Here is a 15,311-nt window from a genome sequence, read left to right on the forward strand (position 1 = left end):
TCCGCCTCCAGGCAAACAAGGTGGTCTGGACGGGGTCTATGGGAGAGTCAGGCTCATATTTCCGGTGTAGAAGTAAGGACATAATGTTAGCACCGGAGGCAGCAATGATTTCAAGCCTGACATGCGGGCGGGAAGGAGGACCAGGATACCAGTATGTGGCAAATTGTGCCTGCGCCGCAGTCCAATAACTCATCAAGTCAGGGGCCGTGAACCCGCCCCTATCATAGGGAAGGGTCATAGCACCCCACTTTTTCCGCACCGCGCCGGAATGCCACAAGAATTGGGCACACAGCTTGTGCAGATCAGTGAAGTAACTATTTCCAGGCCAGATGGGAACATTTGTAAACGTGTACAGGAACTTAGGGAGCAGTATCATCTTGACCAGCGACAGCCGCCCGGCCAATGATAAGGGAAGAGAGCGCCAGCGCTCTAGTTTGGCTTCGGCCAGTGCAGCCAATGTCACATAGTTGTCAGCCAGAAGGGTCTCCCTAGTCAGGGACACATGAACCCCCAGATATTTGATCCCATTGGGAGACCACCTGAGCGGGTATTCAGTGGCCGGGTGAAGTGTGGAGTGTGTGAGGGGGAAAAGTTCGGACTTTGTGTAATTTATAGTGAAGCCTGAAAAAGTCCCGATGCGGGTGATGTCCCGGAGGAGAGGGTCGAGGTAGAGATCTGGGTCCCTGACGAACAGAAGGACATCGTCCGCGTATAGGGAGACCACCTCGGAGGCGCCCCGGAGAGGTATTCCCCCGCGCATGTGCCGTTCCCTGATAAAGTCCGCCATAGGCTCGATGGCAAGGGCGAACAGAATTGGGGAGAATGGGCATCCCTGGCGGGTACCCCGGAAGAGAGGAAACAGTGTAGAAGTTTGAGAGTTGACGCGGACTCTGGCAACCGGGGAGGTGTATAATAATCTGATGTAGGAGATCATCCCAGGACCGACGCCCATGGTCTCCAGAACCAGCCACATGTATCTCCAGGAAACCATGTCAAAAGCCTTCTGGGCATCCAATGTCACCGCCACCGCACTCACGCTCTGGTCTATGCGGGCCATTACGTTAAGCAGCCGTCGAATATTGTGTGATGTGGACCTGCCAGGGACAAAACCGGACTGGTCCTCATGAACCATATAAGGCATGACCGGGAGAAAGCGATTAGCAATCACCTTGGCGAAGATCTTCGTATCTAGGTTCATGAGTGAGAGGGGGCGATACGAACCACATTCATCGGGCGGCTTGCCAGGGTTAAGGAGAACCGTGATAACAGCTTCACGTAGGGATGGGGGAAGAGAGCCCAGGCGCAGGGATTCATTCCAGACCTCAAGCAATTCGGGGCCCAATATGGCCACGTGCTCCTGAAAGAATTCGGCCGTAAGCCCGTCGGGGCCCGGTGCTTTACCCTTCGGAAGGCTGGAAATGGCCTCCACTATTTCGTCCAGGGTGAAGGGGGAGTCTAGCTGTTCCCTTGTAGCATGGGAGACGACAGTGGTGGGGATCTGGGCAAGGAGCTCGCGCATCTGCGATTCGCTATGTTCGGGAGGCTGCGAGTACAGTTCGGAGTAAAAGTCTGTGAAGGTCTCTAAAATATGTTGGTCTGACCACTGGGTCGACCCATTGCTACCTCTGACGCAGGTGATTTGGGCTGGCCCCCACTCCCCCCTGGCCAAGGCGGCCAGAGTTTTGCCAGGTCTGTCCCCCTCACCGTATTTCCGCGCCGCCTGAGGTCGGCTAAAGTACTGCACCTCCCTGACGGCCTGCTCGTTGAACAGCTTGAGTTCCTCACTTATCTGGGAAAGGATAACAGGGTCAACAGAGGTGGGGTGGGCCCGCTCAAGATCTCGCAGTTTGGCTTCGGATCGCGACAGGGAGGCCCTAATGGACTTGAGAACCCCGGACTCCCTAGAGATGGCTGCCCCCCGAATGAAAACCTTGAAGGCGTCCCAGCGGACCCCCCGGGTGGTGTCCTGTGGCGAGTTGAATTCAAAGTAGGACCGAATATCCGACAGAATGTCTGCCTTGAAAACGATGTCCTGCAGGGCGGCCGATTTAAAGCGCCAAGTATTCATGGTGGGGGCTAGGATGCCCATGTTAACGATCAGTATGACCGGTGAATGATCAGACAGAGTACGTGCAAGTATACGAATATCTGAAACCCCACCAATCAGTTGGGCCGACAGTAGGATCAGATCAATTCTAGAAGAGCTATCATGTACCGATGAATAATATGTGTATTCCCGCGTTAGCGGATGGAGAGCTCTCCAACTGTCCAGGATATCCAGTGACTTGCAGTGTGTCAAGAGCCTGCGCGCTGCACTCGCTAAGGGTCTGGGGGTAGAGCCAGTCCTGTCCACGGCAGGGTCTAAAATAAAATTCATGTCACCACCCCAGATGATCTGTACACCCACGTATCCCAGGAGTATGGACACCACCTGATCAATAAACTCAGGGGAGTCTACATTGGGGCCATAAGTGTTCACGAGTAGGTAATCTCTGTTGGCGATGGCGCAATGCAGGATGATGTACCTCCCCCCCGGGTCAATATAGCTTCTGTGAAGAGAGAATTTAAGAGACTTGTGAATTAGTGTCAGCACTCCACGGGCCCTTGTAGAGTAGGTCGTGAAGTACCTGAGGGGACCCCATGTGGGCGCAATGCTTCTGGCCAACGGGCCAGTGGAGTGTGTTTCCTGCAGGAGTAACACCTTGCAGTGGTGCCTATTAGCGTAAGCCATGATCCTGCGACCCTTGGTGTAATTGCTGAGGCCACGAACATTCCATGTCATTATCGTCACAGCCATACTAGTACCCCAATCAATAAAATCCCATTGCGGAGAAACCAGAGATAGTGATCCAACGTCAGAGGACGCCAGGTCCCACCTCCCCCAGTACCGGACCCCAGTGCAATGGTCACCGGATCTCCCAATGACAGAGTGCCCATGACTGAAGCGGACAGATATATCTCAATAAGCTTAGTGAACATCCCACCACAGATGCTGAAATGTAGAAACAGAATGATGTACAATTAGAGCATTGCGATCCGGTGCGCGACCAGCTGTCAGTCCGCCACTGCCATTTTCGAGAACATGTCCCCAATCCCCACCCCAACCGCGCCCCACCCTCACTGCCCACCCCCAACTTGCAGTGTGAAACCCCCACCCCTCCCAGCAGGTATCTCCAGCTAACCCGACACTCCCCATAACATGGAGGTCGGGGGGCGACATCCAACAGGGATGACACCCTTCCCGTGCCCAACAGGGGCACCAAAGCAGCGGGAACCAAAAAACCAAGAACATTGCAAATGCAGCGAGGTGTGCTGTGGCCGTGTGGGCGGCTTTAAGGACAAATATGCATGACAGCAACGCCGTCAGTGACAGGTTCTGCAGTACCCGGATCAGAAGACAGGCCACCATAGCCAGCCGAGCACCTCGCCCGGCTGGGCACACAGGGGGCCTGAGACCATAGGACTGTTGTGAGTTGTTACAATGACCACGTTCCGATTGAAGAGTACCATGGACAAGATAGAGAAGGCCAGTTAGTGTGTGGCATCGGCTCAGACATCCTCAGCCTGAGCTCCCGCCGGGTTGGGAAGCGGCAGATGCGCCTCGATGAATTTCACCGCCTCCTCTGGTACAGTGAAAAAGTACAATTTCCCATTATGTGTGATTTTGAGACGGGCTGGAAACAGGATAGCATAGGGGACATTCCGTTCTCTGAGTAGTTTCTTGACTCCAATGAATTGACGCCTCTCTTGCTGGACCGCTACAGAGAAGTCCGGGAAGATTCTCACTGTGTGTGACTCGGATCGCAGGTCTCCCTTCTCTCGGGCCAGGCGGAGAATAAGATCTCTGTCTCTATAATTGAGAATCCTGGCTATGATGGGTCTGGGAATGTCCCCTGGCTTGGGTCTGGGTGACAGAGCCCGATGAGCGCGCTCGACGGTGAAGTATGGGGACATGGCGGGGTCACCCAGGAGGGACCTCAATAATGATTCGACCGCGTCTTCCATGCGACCCTTTAAAGCGTTTTCTGGCACTCCGATAATACGCAGATTGTTCCTGCGGGAGCGCGACTCGAGGTCCTCACACTTTGCTTTCACATTCCGCATATCTTGGGACAGTGATGCCACAGTATCTTGTAGCGCATGTATAGCATCCTCATTAGTTGATATACGGTTTTCGGCGTCCGTGATCCTGGTCCCCGCCTGATCCACCCGTGTCTTTAAAGAGGCAACATTGGCATTGATGTCGTCAAGCTTCTCGTGAAAGGAAGCAAAGTTTTTGGCCATAGCTTCCATGATCGTGGTCAGGTCAGGGGCCGCAGGAGAGGGGCAAACGTTGTTCTCCAGCTCCTCAGTAATAGGTAAGTCCCGGTCAGCCTCCTCCCTCTGGACAGCCCTGGCGAATCTATCCATGGCACCCCCCCTGGAGGATCCCTTGATCTTGCTAGGCATCGTGGGTTGGTGCGCGGGGGGGGAGTAGGCGGTGGTCCCAATATCAGAGAGAAGAGTGCGGGGGCAATACCAGGGGGGAGAACCCCAGCTGTGGAGGCCTCTCAGGTGAAGGAGAACAGGGCCCAGCGGGGCTGATTGGGGTGTGCTGGTGTTGGGCAGCACCCAGGGCCCACAGTGTGGAGAGGTCCGGGCCGCAGAGGCAGGCGACCCGGGAAGCGAATCTGGGGGGGGGGGGGCGCCACTAAGCCAGTCTCAAGCGGGGACGTGGTGGGGGACGTCAATGCCGATCCGCAGGCCGCGGTGTGCTGACGGTTCCCCCAGCGGGCCGCAGTCCGCCCGGGGGGGCCGGGCGGGGATGTAGGGGCCACCGGCAGCCGCCCCCCACCTTCCGGGGGCGCACCCCCCCGATCCCCCAGCAAGGGACCACAGCCGAAGCCCTCTCACGGCCGGCGGAGGGCCGGGACGCGTCCGCGTCGTCACCGGCCACGGGCCCCCAGTCAGGCCGCTCCCGGGGGGTGTCAGGCCCAGGACGCCTGGAGGCCGCCGCGACTCCGATCGGGCCGCAGTCCGCCCGATCGAGCGCCCAGGAGAGGTGCTAGGCCCTGAGAAGGGGGAGGGCCTCGGGCCGGCGCCGCGCACACCGCGGGGGAGAGAGCCAGTCTCAAGTGGGGACCTGGTGGGGGACGTCGCTGCCGATCCGCAGGCCGCGGTGTGCTGACGGGTCCCCCAGCGGGCCGCAGTCCGCCCGGGGGGGCCGGGCGGGGATGTAGGGCCCACCGGCAGCCGCCTCTTACCTTCCGGGGGCGCACCCCCCCGATCCTCCAGCAAGGGACCACAGCCGAAGCCCTCTCACGGCCGGCGGAGGGCCGGGACGCGTCCGCGTCGCCACCGGCCACGGGCCCCCAGTCAGGCCGCTCCCGGGGGGTGTCAGACCCAGGACGCCTGGAGGCCGCCGCGATTCCGATCGGGCCGCAGTCCGCCCGATCGAGCGCTCAGGAGGGGTGCCAGGCCCCGAGAAGGGGGAGGGCCTCGGGCCGGCGCCGCGCACACCGCGGAGAAGAGAGCCGGAGTCAGGCCGCCCAGTCCAGGACCCCGATCTGGGTCGCCCGGGGTCGTAGAGGAGCCGGAATTTCGCTCGGCGGAGGCGCTGAAGTGTGGGGAAAAAGTGATGAAGAGATAAGCGTGTAACGCACAGTGTGGCCGCAGATATAGACGGATATCGCCCAGTCCCACACGGAGCTCAGGAGCTAGGCAGCCATCTTGGGCTGCTCCACAGCGCCACCCCCAATTTACCCTAAGGTGTGTTTTTATAACGAATTTTAAAAGTTAGTTATATTGAATTATGAATGTATGGCTTGTTAATGTAATGGACAGTTTTGCATTTTATGGATTTTCTGTTTATAATGTTGGCAAATTTCCTTTTGTATTGTTTGTGCAAAGTTTTGTTCTGTAAACTTAATGCACAGCAATAAACAAAATACAAACATGCTGTTGAGGCTCAAGAATAAGCCTAAAAATTAAAGGTTAAAGGGCCCTACTGGAATTTAAGACCCCACTCCTCACCCTTTTACAGACATCATCATTGAACGTGAACATTTCTGCTGAAAATATTGCTAGTCACCCACTCTTCAGACTTAGAGTGCCTCTTTCATCAAGTCTCCATATGATAGCACATCTTACCACAAGAGGCAAAGGAAGTACCTGTTGGGCTGGGACTGTTTTACATTATGATTGGGATCTCTGCTGGCTTAGTATATTGTGGGGCTGGGCAGGAGTTGTTTTCTCTGCTGCTTCTCCTTATACTCATGAAAGGCAGTTGTCTTTTAGTCACAGACACTACATACATCCCAATAGCAGTGGCTCTTCTCCCTCTGTGTCGTGATTTGTATAGCCATTCAAAGGGTTAAAAACTAAAAAAGATGTCCTGATATCTACAAGAACGTCTTCATTTGTAAAGTATGTGTTCGTACAAAGTATTGTTTGATTTGTGATTGCAGCTTGATTTTATGTTGTTAGGTGACTTACTTGCCATGGTTTCCTTTTGAAGTAGTTCCTAGCATTGAATGAAGCCGCTGTGAGTGTAATCTTGAGGGAAATTAAAACTGGCAGTACTTTAAATTCCCTTTGCAGAAGTGAGCTCTGCTTTGAAACATGCCCATGAGAAATTGCGTTTTAAATTAATCATTTTATTATCCTCTTAGTGTAATTCTATTAACATGCATTTCTTGTAAGGAATGACTCAGAATATGACGTTTGGCTCATTTTCTTTTCTTAATGTTCTAAGGAAGAGGATTATCCTGGAGCTATCCAGCTCTGCCTGGAATGCCAAAAGGCTGCCAGCACTTTCAAACACTACAGTTGCATAAGGTGAGTCACTCAGTTTGCCCAAGGGGGTTTCATGTTTGTATGCATTTTCTGTTTCATTAACAAATCGGGGGATGGTCCCATTTCTGGGAAACGTCTCTATCACAATAGAGCCTCCTTTTCCAAAGGGTTAATATGTATTTTCATGCTGTCATTGTTCGCATCTGATGCTGGCAAGCTGAACATTTCGTTCTGTAGTTATATTTCTATATGTTTGATTAATTCGATTAGAAAATGAACCAACGCTGAATACGATTTCAGGTGTTCACAAATAACTAAAAGTAAACATTGAAATGAAACATGAAAACGCATAAGTCAGAGAAAACCATATAACACAGTGCGTTGCAAAACCGTCAAATGAAGCTAAATCAGGTAAATACCCACAGCATTTTAAAAGCGATCTAACATTTCTGGTTTTCTGCAAGTTTGTTTTCGGTGGATGCTGCACTGGTTGATCCTGGTGGGTTATTTTGATTGCAGAGAAAGATCCCCGAGTGGACGCTTGTGCAGCTGATGCCTTACAAAAATGCAACATGGACCCTTAGCTCCTCAAAGTCTACTTTGTGAATTCCTACATTTTTGTAGAGATGTTGTATAGGGAGGTAATTTTGCGATCACCCTAGATTTTTACTTTATTTAACACTACATTTTAACCATTGCTAGCCTTTGACCCTTTAACACCGATAACTGTCATGTGTGCACCATGTTGCATGTTTTTCTACACCAGTGCTGAAAGGTGAGCCATGTGCCAACGTAAGTGCATGTATGTCATGTCAAGCAGCGCTTGAAATGTATCTGAAGAATGTGGTGGTATCATACTACTACTTGACGTACAACTTGAAACCTCATTGTACTTTTTTCAGTGGTCCTTTTCTAATGGATTCCCTCCTCTCAGGGATGTCTCATCTATGATCATCTATCTCTAGCGGAGCTATTTATCCAAACTGTTTCCGCAAGCATTGGATCGAGCATGGCTCTGTATCTTCTCTGCTTGATGCCTGTATGCTTCCCACGCAGGTTATGAAGTAGAGACCAGTATATATTGAGGCACCACACACCCCATGACCTCAGTTCATTTTTTATTTGTGTACTTCGCTTGTTTCAGGAACATCGTTACTTTGAGTTTTGCGTTACGCCAAATCCTACAAACGCCTCGAGCTTCAAGTCCTGTGCAGACTATGGATGACAAATATTGGCCTCCAACCCCCACAGACTCTGGGCCTCATGACAAGTTTGCAGGTCCGGAAACAAGCATGTCTGCCTGCTGTGGCTGCTCTGCCCGACAGGTCTGAACCTACTGTGCGCTGCGGCCACGGCAGGCAGACCATTCACAGAAGCACCTTATGCAACTCTGTGGGAATGGGGACTTATATTTTACCGACTCCTGACTTCCCGGGCCACCAGACTTGTAATACTCTGGTGGCACTGGGAAGTCATGTGCGGTAAAAAATCTTATGAGTCCAGCGGCAACCGGCCGGTGGCACCGGCAGGGTTACCGCCAGACCCATAATGAGGCCCTATGTCTCTACTATTTGGGGGGAGAAACATGATCCCCAGGACTGTGGGTCATGTCAGTACAGGTAACAGCCTCTTCGGGAACGTGCAGTAGAACTGTTCACCTTTCTCCAAAAGGAAAAAGACAACTAGGGGAATCAATCTATCCCTGGGCGCAGAATAAAAATTGGAAAACTGATCCCCGTTCTGAAAGGAGAAGCACGAAAAGTTGAATCGTTGAATCGTCACAAGAGGTACCAGTCACCCAGCACTTTCTCTTGGCACCCTTTTCCGAAGAGTCACCACTACAAGGACTTCTCAGATGAGACAGCTCCATAAGTAGCATTTCCCACCCAATCCTCCACTTGATTGAAATGCGAGGCATTATGGCTGAAGATGCCCGAGTTCTTCGTCAAGGCCCTGACACTGACAGCTTTGGCCTAAGGGCCCTCTGGCCCACTGAGCTTAAACAAGGCAGCAGGGACTCTGCGCAGGACTGCAACTGCATTCCTACAGGATCGGCCCCAGCTCCCATGGGTGAGGACCTAGTGTGCCGATCAGCTCTGGCATCAAGTGGCCAATGCCAGCTCCACCTGCCGTGGCACCTGCGACACCAGAGTTTCTGTGGAGTACGCTCTGCTTCTTATGGGGCAGAGCTGGGAGAAATCTTTGATGAAGAGGGTGATCATATCCGTTTTGGGCTAGAACCCCTGTGCCCTAGAGAAGTGATGGACTCTCCGTAAGATTTCTTTGGCGAAGGGAGGATTAGTTGGTGCTGGGTCCCAACCTTCAGGAGGTCAGTGGTTTGGATACCTCTCCGTAGTAGGATGTCTGGCTTCACCTAGTTTCAGTTCAATGACTGATGGCCAAAGTGGCCAAGCCGCTGGGCTTGTCAGCCCCTTCGAGGCCAAAAGTTCAGTTCAAGCTTACATGATCTTCTGGATGAGGGCGACAATGCTGCCTATTAACCCAGCAGTGGTTTCCCCAGTTTTAGAAGTGTGGGAGAAGCATGCCTCTGTCCCTGCAGTTGACTGAGACATGACAAAGAAGCACAGTCTGGCTCCTTTTGACTCAGCCTTTCTGTCCACTCATGTTTCTGCTGGGAGTTCGGTGGTTCAGGCTGTGGTGGCCAACTTGAAGTCTGCATTTACCTCTTTGGCTCCTGAGAGAGAAATCAAGACGTTGGAAGCATGGGGGGGGAAGGTTTTTGCCTTGGTCGTCCTGCCCTGAGAGCTGTGAATGCTTCCTGTGCCATAGCCAAATTTTCTTTTGGCCTCTAGTCAGCGTTTTGGGAGATGACTTGGTGTGCAACCTTTGTCTCCCATGGGATCACTTTGAAGGGAATTGTCAAGCCTGTAAGCTCTTGAAACCTAAGACGTTAAGGGACCGTTTAACTAAGCGCTGGGCCCACCACGCCATGCAGGCCGAGGCCACCATGGACGTGGAGGGGACCTACAGCGATGGCAGCAATGCCGCATTTTTGGAAGGCGAAGGCGACAGGGAAATTTCAGCTTCCCAAGTGCACACCCCGACCCCAACAGACAGGCAGGTGGCCCTGTTACAGGGCTGACCACTGGCGACATCATCGCTCACACTGCCCCTACCACTAAATGCACAGCCAAAGGGCGTGATTCGACACGTTTATCAACTAAGTTTCGAGTCCTCTTGTATTGCTGCGCCCAGATGCCCACGGGTTTGGAGCGCATTACCAAATAAATAAACAAACAAACAAACAAACTAAGGGCCCACACACGACGTCTAGGGAGAGGTCCACAGAATCCCTGTCCTCTGGGCACTTGAGGTCCCGATCGCTGCATGACAGGCCCGACTGTCGAAAGACAGCACAGACGTCGTGCCTAAATCTGTTCCCGAACGTTGCATGTCGGCAGACGAGAGACGTTGGGTCACTCCACAGCCAAAGTTCGACATGCCTCGTCGAAGATGGCAAAACCTCAAGACAGTCAGGAATAGACCACCTGGTTAAGCAAAAACGCCCCTAAGAGCCTACTAAAGGGGAAGGAGTCCAAGAAGCACTCTTCTAAAACCCCTCATAAGGAAAGTTTCCATTAATCACACAGGTAGAGGGATTCCCATCCACACAAGGAAAGAGAAATGCTTGTCAGCAGCTCTATAAAACAAGGGACAGCCCTCACCTCAAGTCCCTGTCACGGCTCAAGTTAAGGCTTTTCCACTAGGCTCTATGTCCATTCCAAGTTCGGCCCAATGTGAGGACATTGATAGAGTCATGAGAAGGATGACCTTTATGACAAATATTTTGAAAAGAATTCAGATTCTTTCCAAAACTTTCAAATCACCACTCAGCGGCCTCTGGTTCTCGAACCTCTGCAGATGCCCCTACTCCTCAGCCCCCTCCTAAAAAGTCTTGTCTAGATAACCTGGCTAGCCCATCCTAGCAGGACCCACCCTTCATTGATCTGTATGACCCAGATACTGAAACTGAAGACATCTATACAGCTCAGGAGGGCAGAGAACAGGACTATGGCGATGAAGATGAGGAAGAGGATATGCATATGTTTGTAACATAGCCTCCCCCGTCACCCTAGACCCCCCAGTAACAGATTCGCCAATAGACAACCAGCCACTACAAAACGACATGGTCATCCAGGCAGCTGAGCATTTTCATATAAACACACAGGTAACTCAACAAGACAAGGACTTTGTTGAGGACATTTTAGGGGATAGGAAAGCAGTCATGCAGTTCATTCCTATCCTGCAAACTATCCAGCGGAGGACACAGCCTTCTCTGGAGACACCTAACCAGACGCAGGCTGTTAATCGACGCATTGAGAAGCTCTTCCACCCTGCTCCCACAGATCCTCTCTATATCAGGGGACAGCTCAAACCAGACTCTTTGGTAGTTACAACAACAAGAAAGAGAGCTGGGACACCCATAGCCTCTTCGGAGGCACCACCGGACAAGGAAATTAAGATACTATACACCATGGGGTGGAAAGTAGCCTCTTCAGCTGCCTTTTAGGCTAGAATCGCTAACAATACCACACTTCTGGCGTATTATAACTGCAATAAATGGGATGAGGTATCCACATTAATGTGTTCAGCTCCTGAACCCCTTAAGACCCAATTGGCCCTGGTAGCGGCAGAAGGCAGAGCAGTTTCTAGCTGCATTCTGAAAAGTATTTTAGATGCCGCTGACAATGCAGGCAGAATTATTGCAGAAGGAACAATTATTAAGAGACATGCATGGCTAGGCCAGTCTGGTTTCAAGTAAGAGACTCAAGCTACGCTTCTTAATATGCCTATTGAGCCCAACTTCCTCTTCGGAAAGGCCGTTGAAGACACCCTAAAATTTGCTAAAGAGGAATATGACACCTTAAAGTCCTCGGCCAGTTTACCAATAAACCCACAGGGCAAAGAGGTAATAATAATTTTCGTCGCTTTCGCAGACAAAATTCACACAGGGGTTCAAGCTACAAACAAAATCAGGGATCGTCCTGGGGTAACAATCAAGGCCAGGCCTCACAGGGTTACCAAAGGGGACAGCGCAGATCTCACGGCCAGAGGAGGTCCTTCACTACTAGACGTGGAGCCATACTTCCAAAACAGTGACTACCCGCTTCAGGTGCCCTCCCATGCCTCCCCAGTAGGAGGGCTTATTTCAAACTTCACCCAAGCATGAGAGGGAATCACCTCCGACAAATGTGTGCTATCCACCGTGACTGGTGGGTATTGTGTGGAACTAATCCAGCGACCCCAGAACCATCCACTGCGTCAAAAGACTCACTTGAAGGAAGAACGCATCCTTCTTGAGGAAATCACAACGCTGCTCCAAAAGGACACCATTGAAGTCGTCCCGGCGAACCAGGTAAACAAGAGTATTTATTCAACCTACTTCCTTGTGCCAAAAAAAAGATCTAACAATGCACCCAGTATTACACCTATATCAAGCCACAAAAAGTTCTGCATGACTACGCTACAAGAAGTTATCCCGCTGCTAACGCGGGGAGACTACATGGCAACATTGGATATGAAAGATGCCTATTTTCATATTTCAATGTTCCCAGCGCACATGAGATTCTTGTGGTTCAAGATAGCAAACCAGCACTACCAATTTAAAGTGCTACCCTTCGGAACAGCATCCGCACCAAGGGTATTCACAAAAGTACTGGCGGTGGTTGCAGCGCACCTGCAGGGAGGCAATCCCAGTGTACCGTTACCTGGACGACTGGCTGATTACAGGGGACACTCCCCAAATTTCAGGCAAAACATTCAAAGAGCTATCAACCTTTTCTTTCAATTGGGCTTCTCAATAAACAAGAAAAAATCGAGCCTACTGCCAAGCACAACCAAACAGTTCCTCGGAGCTGTAATAGACTCAAAAGAGGGGTTAGTCTTCCTGTCAAAGGAAAGAGTCCAAAATATGTTTCTGCAAATACCTCATTATCAGGCCGGCTGCCAGATAAGCTTACGCTAAGCTAGGCAGGAATGGTTGGCGAAACAGTGGTCTCAGGCAAGCGGTCAGTGGGCAATTAGTGGGATGATCTAGTGGTTGTTTTGCCAACACTGGTACAAAGCCTTAGCTGGTGGACAAGGGAAAATCTGTTGAAGGGGAAACCCTTCCACGATACAGAAGTGCAGACGATAGTTATGACAGACGCGTCTCTCGCCGGGTGGAGGGCTCATCACCTTCATCACACAACACAGGCATTCAAGACACACCTAGCAGACCAGTCGGTGCAAGTCTTCACTGACAGAACTATGGCAATGTTTTACATCAACAAACAGGGGGCCACACGTTCTCCAAATCTGTCCAAACTAGCACAACAAATTTGAAAATGGGCACTCAAACGGAAAATATTCCTATCCTCACAACAAGTTCCAGGGGAACTCAACTCTCTAGCCGACTCACTGAGCAGAGATCCCATACCAGAGGAACACGAGTGGCAACTAGACACAAAGGTCGTAGACCACCTCTTCTCTCAATGAGGTTTCAACAATGCCTAGACTTCGCGTCCAGGTTCCCTCAAACCAGGCTCCAAGGGGAACGCCCTATGGATGAACTGGTCAGGGAGATTTAATTACGTTTTTCCCCCTGACTCCTCTCATGAAAAAGTGGTGAACAAGATCCACAAGGAACAAGTGATTCTCATCCTAGTTGCTCCTATGTGGGCAAGACAGCCATGGTATCCACATCTGCACAAACAGGCGATGTGCGATCCCATCAAACTCCCATGCCAGACCAACTTACTCACTCACAGGGATTAACAGTGCAACCGCAACCTCACTCGATGCACTTGGCAGCGTGGCTTTTGAAGTCAAAGACTTCGGACATCTTAACCTACCACAGAGGTGTATGGATATCCTCAAGCAGGCACGAAAGCCAAACACTTGACAGTGTTATTTTGACAAGTGGAGGAGATTTGTAATTTGGTGCCAGTCTAAACAAATAAACCTCATAGAATGCACCCCATCCCACATTCTAAACTATATGCTCCACTTGCTAGAGTCGTGGTTAGTATTCAGCTCTATAAAGGTTCACCTGGCAGCCTTGTCGGCTTACACCACCTCCCACATAAAGTATTGTGGTGGAAGGTGCCGGTCATCAAAGCATTCATGGAGGGAGTAAAGAGACTCCAGCCTCCAATTTCAAACCCACCGCCAGGATGGGATCTCAGTGTAGTACTCACAAAGCTCATGTTAGCCCCTTTCGAGCCGATGCACAAGTCGAGTCTTGAAACACCTGACTTACAAGACTGCCTTACAAGACTGCCTTCTTAGTGGCTATTACTTCCATAAGAAGAGTTAGTGAATTGCAAGCATTGTCAGTGCAGGATCCTTTCTTTGTCATACACAAAGACAAACTGGTTTAACGTACACATCCTAGGTTCTCTTCTAAGTTCATCTCTAAATTTCGTCTCAGTCTTGTCCTTATTTCATGTTCATTTCAATAAAAACATTTCATGTGAACCAGTCCATTCAGCTTCCGGCTTTCTTCTAGAACCCAAAAAGCTCAGCTCAGGTAAAACTCCACACACTAGATATAAGGAGGGCGGTCCTTTACTATGTAAACAAGACCAGATTCCTAAGGAAAACAGACCAACTGTTTGTCTCCATAGCCCCAGGCAGAGAAGGAGACTGCATTTCCAAGAATGCCTTCTCCAGATGGATAGTCGGATGCATACAACTGTGCTATTCCCTGTCAGACAAGACACCGCCAAGAGCTCACTCCACAAGGAGCACAGGAGCTCCTATGGCATTTATTGCAAATGTCCACTTAGACAGCATTTGCAAAGCAGCTGCATGGAGCTCAGTACACACTTTCACTCAGCACTTCTGCATTGACACCCATTCCAAGACAGATAGATATACAGGTAGGACAAGTGGTTCTAAAATATCTGTTTGCCAATGAACCTTCTCACAACCCACCAGCTTCTCCTAACACTGCTCGCTAATCTGCACAGCATGTGATCTAAGCAAATTCCACAAGCCTCAGAAGGTATACATTACTCACCATAATTGTATTTCTGATGCTTGTATCTGCCTAGATTCACGTGCGCCCACCCTTCCTCCCCTTGGAGAGAGGGTGCATAGATGTTTTCTGGCTTTATCTACTCCTATCTGCTCTATTACATCTGAACTCACACTATACTTCATGCTACCTCGTGTCCGAAGCAAAACAATTTGACGGACCTTGACACGTGAAGGGTACAGTAGACGTCACACTAGGGATAGTATTACTGGCACGCCCTGTCGACATTCTTTTTTGAGTTTTGAAACTATGAAATGTAATACTCTGCGGCTACCACTAGATGTTGGCTTATGCATAGCAGATAAAAGCATCAGAAATATGATTACGGTGAGTAATGTATCCCATATATATTTATTGTATCATTTTTCTGCCAATGCAGGTGACTGGAGGCACCTCATTTGAGGTCGAAGTTTTCTTTCTTTGTAGAGGATGCATTTTTTAAAATATTTAATTCTTAAATAAGATCCCTTTATGGCTTCATATAAACAAGGAGATT

The 15,311-nt window shown here is 50.5% G+C and overlaps 1 protein-coding gene across 2 annotated transcripts in view; it reads left to right on the top strand.

The window, feature by feature from the left end:
- The window catches only part of VPS50 (VPS50 subunit of EARP/GARPII complex), a 2,190,829-nt gene that overhangs the window by 690,119 nt on the left and 1,485,399 nt on the right, over positions 1-15,311 (top strand). For both annotated transcript variants that reach the window (XM_069648466.1, XM_069648467.1), the window contains one exon: positions 6,734-6,816. In XM_069648466.1, the coding sequence (XP_069504567.1) occupies positions 6,734-6,816 (83 nt within the window). The remainder of the gene's footprint in view (positions 1-6,733; positions 6,817-15,311) is intronic.

This window comes from Ambystoma mexicanum, chromosome 2q (assembly GCF_040938575.1).
Source record: "Ambystoma mexicanum isolate Mex_15411 chromosome 2q, UKY_AmexF1_1, whole genome shotgun sequence".
Taxonomy (NCBI): domain Eukaryota; kingdom Metazoa; phylum Chordata; class Amphibia; order Caudata; family Ambystomatidae; genus Ambystoma; species Ambystoma mexicanum.